Consider the following 10,327-nt stretch of genomic DNA (forward strand, 5'->3'; position numbering starts at 1 on the left):
TTAGGCAGCTCTCTGTTCCATTATTTATGAGCTGCTTTACTGAATGTGACTCCTTGATCAGCAGCCTTGTAACAGTGGTCCACTCTATGCTTTGAATATAGCCCTTACTGCTCTGCCACTGCAACTTAATTTTTAAATGGATATGTTTCTTTCCCTTCCTCTCTCCCTGTTCCTCCCTAATCTATTCCCCTCTCTAATATCAGGGGAAATAGGATTACCTTTCTTCCCCATCCTAGGCAGTTATCTCTCCCTGAGTACACACCCACCACACGAAGGAAGTAATCCAGACTTTGGGGATGGTACAGAAGGTCTCAGGAATGGTTCTCCCAAATTAACAAGTGAGTTACAACTCCAACAGAAAACACCTGGAATGTAGCCTATGAATCACCTCTGTTCCTGTTGAGGGGCAGAATCACAGCCTCTGGGACAAGAGTCCCCTACTTTCTCCTTTTCTAGCAAAAGTAGTAAACCTTTTTCCTTTATCTCAAGCTTTCCTCGTTATTGAATTGGCATTAGGGACAAGGACCAAACTTTCGGCTATAGCCTCACTGATGATGAGTTATGGGGTAAATGTTAATGTCCTGTGGTAACTTCTCCCTGATCATGTTCATTACCTAGGAGTAGCTTGCATTGAGTATTGAGTCTCTGGCCTGGACTACATAGCAGCACTTAGCACTGATGAGATTTTTGGGGACATTCCCTGAGTTAATATGGACTGAGCAAGATTATTTCAGCACCAATTTGATAGTTGAGACCTGGTGTAAAAAAAGCCAAAGAACACCTTGTAAGATTATTCTATTGGTCTAAGTGAGGATTTTACAAAACTGACCAGAGGAAAGAGCTGTGCCCAGAACTTAACCTCCATCTCCATGTCTCAGAAGCAAGAAAATGGGGGTTGTCCTAGCCCAGTTTGTCCTAGACCCCAATATTTTCAGTTTATGATTTTATAGGACATTAGGTTCATTCAGGTTAACCTCTTTCATGTTCAAGCAGGAATTTGTACCAGTGAGAGACATGCAACACCCAGAAGAACCTGGTTTCTATGGAACTATTACCAAAAGCCCAGTCCTTATCCCTGTTGCCAATTCAATAACAAGGACACAGTTTTGAGAAAAATGAAAAGGAAAGGTATATTGCTTTGTTAGAGGAGAAACAGGATTCCTGTCCCAAAGGCTGTGATTCTGCCCCTCAGCAGGAACAGGGGGCTTTAAATGATGTGCCTCAAAAGCTAAATTCCAGGTGTTCTCTGTCTGGAGTTGTAATTCACTTAAGTTGGGAGAGTCATTTCTGAGATCTTCTGGTACCATCCCCAAAATCTGGATTACTTCCTTCCTGTGGTGGGTGTGTACTCAGGGAGAGATAACTCTGCCTAGGATGGGAAGAAAGATAATTCTGTTTCCCCTGATACTAGGGAGGGGAATAGATTAGAGAAGAATAGGGAGAAAGGAAGAGAAAGAAACATATCCATTTAAAAATTAAGTTGCAGTGACAGAGCAGTAAGGGCTACATTCAAAGCATAAAGTGGACCACTGCTAACAAATTCTCACTTTTTATTTACCAGTTATCTTTTTACTACAACAACCAGAGTGTTGCTACATGTTTGTAAATGGTTTGTTTCACTAGGAAAATTAATAATTCCATTCTAAATAGAACAAAATTGGTAGAACTGCAAAGAACACTGACAAATCCATATAGTAAACAAGCTTGATATAATGGACATATAAAGAACAATTGGACAATATATAAAAAAAATCATTAAACACAAAGGATTTTTATTAATACTTCATTAATTTGGCCACTGTGGCTCACAAAATATAAAGAATTGACTCAAATTATATTCTTATCACAAGTAATCAAGTTATTAATATCAAAAAGCTACCATAAGTACTTCAAAGTATCAAAACATACTTGTAAGTAACTCATGGGCCAAAGAATACATCAGAGATGAATGTAAAAGTAGAGGCCCTTGTGATCCAGGAGCATTTGGGGTTAATTAATAAATAGAATGAAGTATAAGAAAAAGTGGATTCATTAAGGGAATTAGAAATTTGAATATAAATAAACCATGAGGTAATATGCAATAAGAGCCTAATGAAGAATTGCAGTTAATAATTGCTAGGTTTGGGGAAAATATTAGTTGAGCTGGAGACTTACAAAAGAAATTGTTGTTCTTTTAATAACTGACCATTTTTCTGGTGATGAAAGTGATACAACCAAATACAGAAGGGCAAGATTATTATGAGTACCTGCAAAACAAATACATATGACAACAGAAGATTGCTCTAAATGGGATTTTTATTTTGCAAATCTGGAATATATTTATAACATGACAGAAAAGTGAGAATTTTGAACAAAGCTATGAAAAAGTTATTCACAAAACAAGAAATAAGAATAACATATTTTTAAAGGTGTTCAACAGCAAATGTAATCAGGGAAGGAACCAACAATGAGATATTGTTCATGTCAGATGGACCAGGATGAAAGAAATGGAAAAGCTCATAATCAAGGGTTTATGCACACAGGATTTATTCAGATATTTTCTGTATTCTTCATTCAATTTGTCTTATTCTGCCTCTCACCCTTCCTCTGTGAGTGGTCATGCACAAAAATCTGTTCTGCAGTAATATTTTTCATCATGAAGTTTTATATGGTTTTGTCATATTTCCTGTGCTCTTAATAAATTCGACAATAATTTCTGTACGCTTTGACCTACTAATTCTAGAAATTTATATCCAGGTATGAAATGATACATATATTCAAGATTGTTCTTCATATCCTTGTAAATATTAGTGAAAAACTGGGTAAAGTTCTAGGAATACAGGATATGTTAAAGAGATTAAAGAGAATATGGGTATGCATATACATACAGTTAGATGTACACATATATCACACACATATATATACCATGTAAAGAATTATGCAGTAATTAGTAGCTATTCGTGTTAACAAGCTTGAGTAATTGTAACCAATAAACCTGAGAAAAACAGCTTAGAGGAGAAAAAGTTTATTTTGGCTCACAGTTTAATCATTTCAGTCCATGATCAGCTGACATTATTGCTTAGGGTCAGAGGTAAAGCAGAACATCACGGCAGAAGGGAGTGGCAGAGGAAAGCCGCTCAGTTCATGACAGGCAGAAAGCAAAAAGCAGAGTCTTTTTTTTTTTTTTTGGCGGGGGGCGGGGGGGGGCGGTACCAGAGATTGAACTCAGGGTCATTTGACCACTGAGCCACACCTCCAACCTTATTTTATTTAGACAGAGTCTCACTGAATTGCTTAGCACATCGCTTTTGCTGAAGCTGGCTTTGAACTCGCAATCTTCCTGCCTCCTGAGCCTCTAGGATTACAGGTGTGTGCCACCCCACCCAACAAGAGAGGAGTCTTACTTTTTATTTTTTATTTATTTTTATGTGGTGCTGAGGATCGAACCTGGTGTCTCACATACACTAGATAAGTGCTCTTACCACTGAGCTACAACCCCAGCCCCAAGTCTCACTTTTTAATGAGAAAAACTAAATGTAATTTATTCCATCTTGACGATTGTAGACACAGGGTGGATGAATACACCAAATTCTTTCCTCCATTTAACAAGATGAAGGTTGACTTAATTTGTTGATAGAGGGTGAAAGCTGTTAACAATAAATTTTTGCATTTTTGGATCTTCCTCCATGGCTACTGTGAGCATCTTGAGTCCTGAGCTACATACACTGTGAGCTCAGAGATGATGTGAACTGCAGCATCCTTTATAATATAATATAAAGCTCCTCGCCCGCCCTTTACGCTGCAGTCATTTCCCCACCTCCCAACTACTGTCTGTCTGTGAACATCCTAGCTAGCTATTGGTTCATCAGTCAGCCTGCAAGTATCTTTCTCTGTTATTGGTCCCCTGTTAGCCCACGGAATTCAACTGCTTAAGAATAGTTCCCCCACCACTCTCTTTTTATCTCCTCCTTGCTTTTCATGCTTTCTTCTGGCTTTCACTCTCTCTTGCATATGCTCTCTCTCTCTCTTTTCCTCTCGTTTTCTCTCTTACCCTGCAGGAAGACACTCTGCCTGTTTGCTTAATAAACTCTCCTATATGAGTTCCTGTGTCTGGAGTGGTTTCTGGGTTCTTACATCCTTGAAGTTTTCAAATCTTAATCTGACACCACTTTTTAAGGCAGGGAGCCGTCTGTTAAAAGTTATCTTAATTGTTAAGTACTATATAAAAATAAACTCTACTCCCAAGCATTGATTGAAACTGTTGTACTGTGATCCCTTTTCTAAGTACAAACTTCCTGAGAGAAGAAAGAGGCACTACAAATTGCTACCATGACCCCAGTGCAGTTTACCCAAAGTCCCAACGAAAGAGGCTAGGTAACCGTAACTGTGCTCATTCTTACCAGTTCATCACTATACACAAGTTTTTTTGTTTGTTTCTGTTTTTTGGGTACTGGGGATTGAACCCAGAGGAATTTTACTACTGAACTATATAACTCCAACACTTTTTAGTTTTTATTGTGGGACAGGGTCTCCCTTAAGTTGCTTAGAACCTCGCTAAGTCACTGAGGCTGGCCTCGAACTTGGGATCCTCTTGTCTCAGCCTCCAGAGTCACTTTACAGGCATGTACCAATGTGCCCAGCAAGGGGTTTATTTTGTCGTGTTGTGGTGCTTGGAATTGAAGCCAGCGCCTGTGCATACCAAGACAAGAGCTCTCCACCACTGAGTTATATCCCCCAGCTCCAAGGTACAATTGAAGCTAATCTCAGACCAAGTATTGCTCTGATTACGGTTACTGAAGGGTTAAGGAAAATAATATTCCTAAAAGACAGCTCTCCAAAGAAAAATGGAGAAAGGTGCCACTCAGGTGGGGAAACTAGCCAAGGAACAATGGGCCCTGGGAGAAAGGGGCAGGTACTGAACGCTGGGCCCTAAACCATGACCTTCCTCCATGGCTAATTAGTCCTAAAAGGAAGCACAGCAAATACCAATGGGCAAGATTTGAGTACCCATCCCTGGGATCTGGACTTTTATCTTCCCAGACAATGAATTTCAACTTTTTTACAACTATCTTCCTAAATTAAAGTTTTATAACTAGCCCCTGACTATCAAAACTGCAGGTACGGAGAAGACTGTCAGAACAGTACAAAGATCACACGCCCCAGCCCCGAAGATGGGGAACTGCCTCAAATCCCCCACCTCGGATGACATCTCCCTGCTTCACGAGTCTCAGTCCGACCGGGCTAGCTTTGGCGAGGGGACAGAGCCGGATCAGGAGCCGCCACTGCCATATCAGGAACAAGTTCCAGTTCCAGTTTATCATCCAACACCTAGCCAGACTCTGCTAGCAACTCAGCTGACTGAAGAGGAACAAATTAGGATAGCTCAGAGAATAGGCCTTATACAGCATCTGCCTAAAGGAGTTTATGACCCTGGAAGAGATGGATCAGAAAAAAAGATCCGGGAGTGTGTGATCTGTATGATGGACTTTGTTTATGGGGACCCAATTCGATTTCTGCCGTGCATGCACATCTATCACCTGGACTGTATAGATGACTGGTTGATGAGATCCTTCACGTGCCCCTCCTGCATGGAGCCAGTTGATGCAGCACTGCTTTCATCCTATGAGACTAATTGAGCCAGGGTCTCTCGTCTGACTTCAAGTGAACCATCATTTTTGGTGGTTTTGATCTTTCGTCACTGAGCCCAAAGAACCAGGGATTAGGAATTAGATCATGCACAAAAGTTTCCTAAAAATTCCTGGATGGCTACAGATGTTGAGGAAAGTATGTGATATTTTAGAAACTTAGGGGGGAAAAAGTAGGATGGTATTTTTATGTAAAGCCTTGACCCAGTGTTTAAATATATAATTGTATTTAGATCTTGTTATTGCTCCAGTACATAGGAATTGTGTAACGTGTTAAAGCAGCTGTATATGTTAAATTGTGTGTGTTGAAGATTAGGAAAAAGATAGTGGTTATTTTTCCTAAATGAAATAACTTTCTTCTCTCCACCAAATTCTTTTCTGAAGTTACTGGCATTTGGGTCAAGGTTTTATTAAAAGCTACATTTTATAACACTGGCACAAAAAAAAGTAGTTTTAAGCTTGTTTGCACAGTTCTTTTTTTCCATTGGAAATGGAATTCATTGCCTTAGGTCTTTTTAAATAGTGTATTATCGTTGGAGCTGGCTCTATGCTTGAAAACCAGTTTATTTATAACCTGTTGTAAGTGCTATATTCTGTTTGCAGTTAGGAAATGCAGAATTTTAAGTGATCTCCTAGCTTGTAAGCAAACTGAGATGCACTATCCCTTTTCTATAAAAATTGAGTTAAATGTGTCAATAAATCAACTCAGCAGAGTGGGTTTAATATTACCCTTTCCTATGGGTTTTATCTAATTCTTTTTGTTGTTAATGTGATAAATGAAAGTCAAGGTAAATTTTAAATATTAAGATTTCTGATTTATTGAGCTTGAATTATGCCACCATGCTTATGTAAAAATGAAGGTGGTACCCCGGTGAAACTTAATGAGAAGTAGTTTCTCAGTTGTAATAATTTTTATTTCTCTTTCTTGTGATCTCCTTCCCTTTTGTCTTGAACCATAGCAAAAGGATACTGCATCTCTCATTACTGTAGTGATGAGGTAATTGAAGTTATATAAATACATCTCAGTCTCTATTTCTTGGAAAGGTATCTGTTAAGTCCTGCTAGGTGATTGACAAGACTCAGTAGGGAGAATAAAGGTAAATGTGCTTCATGTTTTGCACACAAATGCAAAATTTGTATAACCACATGACTTCATAGTTGTGATTTCAAAAAAGGAATTTCTCCTTTAATTTTTCTTGCAGTTAATGTAAGAATACTCTAAATCTCTAAGCTTCTGAAGTGTTAGAGATAGAGATGGTCTAGTAAAGATGTAATAGTAATGTTTATCCATTTAGCATGTGTTTATTTTTCCTTATGTACTCAAGGTGATTTATCTGTTCAGCTCAGTGATATTACAGCTAAAAAACATTCATTAGCAAAAGGAGAAGCAGTCTCCACCTAACAAAGGAATCAGAAATGTTTCTTGTTTTTATTGAGTTGAATGTTTGACTCTTAACACTTTTCTACATACAAAACATAAGTTCCTTAAAGATTCTTCATGATTGTATTATAGAAGAATTTAGTATGTCATAAGTACTTAATTTGACATTCAACTATAGTAGCCGTATGTTGTTAATTTCCTTATGAGCACCATGATGGAAACACTCAAATGAATTTGAGAAAAATTGAAAGAAATTAGATTATCGGATTTTGTTAAAATGTTAATGTATCTTGCTTAAATTTCTGTTTGTTAATTTATATCCATCCAATTATATAAAGCAAATTTGGAGGAAAAAAAAAAAAAACTGCAGGTACACAGCTCCCACTGATTACATCATTGTACCCTATAAAACCAAAATCCTCTCTGTAACTGACAGTCATTTTCTCCATGTGGAAAATGGGTCCCAATGGCGCCCAAGTCTGCAAAGGAATAAAGGCTTCTCTGAATCCATCCAGGTATGCTTGCCGTCCTTTTGCACTTACAGTTATAATAGCAAGAAATCATTTAGTTTAAACATATTAAGTTCTGATAATGACGTTCTAAGGGGTCGGGATTTTGAGGTGGACAGAGTGGGCCGCGTAGTGACGGGGCCGGTGGATTTTGGGCAGCAAGGCTAGGAACTAGCTCAGAGGAACGTGCGGGGACCCCCTCGGTCGATTTCTAGCGCGTTTGGTTCTCCAGGGGCTGGAACCCAACGCTGCTCTTTGGCGGTCTCTGCCTTTGGAGCGTTTGTACGCTGTACCCTTCCGGTCCCGCCATGTCTGAGGAAAGCCAGTGCTGTGGTGAACGCGGAGACCAGCCTGACCCGAGCCAGGAGGACGGTGCTGGGGACACAAACAAGAAAGCAGAAGTGAATCAGGATCTCACTTCCACCGTGCAAAGTCCATCAGATTCGTCTGTGATCCAACCTACGACTCCACAGGCCTGTGTGGATCCACCATCTCCCCATACGGATAATTCACCAAAACAACCTACGAGTGCAACACTTAAAGACAAATTAAAGAAAACAAGATTGTCATTTAATTCCTGTTGCAGTGTGATAAAACGTCTTAAAGTAGAGAAGGAAGAAAATGACCAGACTATTTCAGAGAAACCAGCATCTTCAAAAGAAGAAAACGCTTTGGAATCTCAAGAAAGTTCTAAAAACAAAGGCAGTGAATCTGAAGAAAATGCACATTCGAAAAATACCAAGAATATCAGTGCATGTAAATCTGAGTCACTTGATTTTGTGATTGAGAATCCTAAACAAGAGTTAAATGAAGAAAAAGCAGAATTGATGAAGCAGGTTCAGGACAAAGAAGAGCTTCTTCGGAGGCTAAAACTAGTCAAAATGTATAGGTCAAAGAATAACCTGTCTCAGTTAGAGTTGTTAATATCGAAGTGGAGAAACTGTAGCCAGCTGTTGCTTTATGAGCTTCAGTCACTTATGTCAGAAGAGAACAAGAAACTAAGCCTTACTCAGTTGATAGACCACTATGGGCTGGATGATCAATTGCTGCATTATAACAGACGTGAAGAAGAATTTACAGGTGTTTAATTCATAATTTTTTTCTTGAGAAATATCTTTGAGAATGACAACTCAATGACAAGATACTTGCACATTTTAAAGGGGGGATATGCACATTAGGGCTTAGAAGAAGGTGTCTTGACATCAGTTTAGGGCACTTATAAATTTTAAGTTCTAAAATTTAGTGTTTTGGATAGATTTGGTAAAGAAAACTTGACATTAAAAAATAAAATCATTTAAGAGTAAATTTGGATAGTTCTGGAACCCAGTTTTAGTATATCTGTTGCTTTTGTAGCAGAAAGTTTTATTTTCAGTGTTAAAAAATAGTTCCATCTAGATGGGAACCCCTGAGGACTTGTGTTATTCTAGTGCCTACCAGCCAGCCTCCATCAATCACTACTGCTTTTGGGGGGTGGGGGGTGGGGGGTGGAAAGGCAGGCAGTAGCAGCTAAATGTGGCAGGGGAATCATGATGCTCCTGGTGGTAGTGTTGATGGGTGGTTTTTTGTTTTTTAATTTTTTCTTTTTAGATATTCGTGACAGTACAGTGTATTTTGACATATACATATATGGAGTATAACTTATTGTAATTAGATCCCATTCTTGTAGTTGAACATGATGTGGAGTTAAACTAGTTGTGTATTCATATATGAACATAGGAAAGTTATGTCCAATTCATTCTACATGTTGGTGGTTTAAAAGTGCCTTTCCCTCTCTAGGTTTATGAATCTTGTTTCCATTCATTTGCCATATTTTTTCATCTGCTGATCTGATAGGGTTATTAAACTTTTTATGTCCAAAAAAAAAAAAAAAAAAAAAAGTTCTGATAATGTTATGGGGCACAACTTAAGAACAGACCAATCACCACTGAGAAGTCCAAATTTGAGAGTCTTTATTAAGCTGGCCAGCTGACTGTCTCACACAATGCCCCCAAAAAATGGCTATTGGGAGAACAGCCCCAACCACAGGGTTGTAGGGGTTCTTATACCAAAAAATCACATCAATCATAAGTGTCTATTGCTATGATTCAAAATTACAAACTAACATCATGAGATCATCGACAGAGGGGGAGGTGGGTCAAATTGACCCTTACCTAGGTACAAACTAGAGAATGGTTACTAACATCCACACAATCACTGTTTACATGGTACATTGTTTAGGAGCAATAGGAATCAAAAGAGAGCAATTCTTCACTACATAGGAGTTAGTTGCCATTGTATATTATTAAACATGTCACACCAAGTAACTGATGATGGGTACAGAGGCAGGGTGTTCCCATGAGAGAAGCTTATTTCCTACATAACATGGAGTCTCAGAGCAAAATGGAGTCTGTTTAGTTATTTCCCTTAGAGTCTGGCCTATAACATTCTCATGGAGTCAGATCTGTCAGCCCATCACAGTAAGATGCCAGAACAAGTGAAAAATCACTGTAAAGCAGAGTGCTGGTTCATCATTTGAGAGGAGAACATCAAGAAGGAGAAAATATAGACCAGGGATGTAGTTCAATGGTAGAGCACTTGCCTAGTTTGCCTAAGGCACTGGTTGATCCCCAACACAGTTTAAATTTTTAAAAAGAAGGTAGAAATGAAACTCCTTCATAAACCCATCAATTTGGTGACTATCTTCACAGCCTTAATTGATGATGTTCACAGTTCTCAATTTCCTGATTTGAGGAATACATTTTCAAGGTGGCTGTCAAGGTGAAGAAGAGGTTTAAGGTTTTACTAGGGTCACGAACTCCAGTCCTTCAATAGGA

General features: G+C 38.7%; 2 protein-coding genes across 2 annotated transcripts; both read left to right on the forward strand.

Annotated features, from left to right (window-relative positions):
• Positions 1–5,150: 5,150 nt before the first annotated feature.
• LOC306654978 (RING finger protein 11-like) lies at positions 5,151–7,352 on the forward strand (the record flags this gene model as incomplete). Its single annotated transcript, XM_079129072.1, has 1 exon — positions 5,151–7,352. The coding sequence occupies one exon, from the start codon at positions 5,151–5,153 to the stop codon at positions 5,613–5,615; it is 465 nt and encodes a 154-aa protein (XP_078985198.1). The 3' UTR covers positions 5,616–7,352.
• A 253-nt stretch (positions 7,353–7,605) lies between these two features.
• Positions 7,606–9,384, forward strand: LOC306655118 (swi5-dependent recombination DNA repair protein 1 homolog). Its single transcript, XM_079129394.1, has one exon. The coding sequence runs from the start codon at positions 7,823–7,825 to the stop codon at positions 8,600–8,602; it is 780 nt and encodes a 259-aa protein (XP_078985520.1). The 5' UTR covers positions 7,606–7,822; the 3' UTR covers positions 8,603–9,384.
• The last annotated feature ends 943 nt before the right edge of the window (positions 9,385–10,327 follow it).

Source organism: Sciurus vulgaris, assembly GCF_902686455.1.
Source record: "Sciurus vulgaris genome assembly, chromosome: 2".
Lineage (NCBI taxonomy): Eukaryota > Metazoa > Chordata > Mammalia > Rodentia > Sciuridae > Sciurus > Sciurus vulgaris.

Bases quoted from the DNA above. Each gene is read 5' to 3' on its own strand.
- LOC306655118 (XM_079129394.1), top strand. From the start codon at position 7,823: ATGTCTGAGGAAAGCCAGTGCTGTGGTGAACGCGGAGACCAGCCTGAC.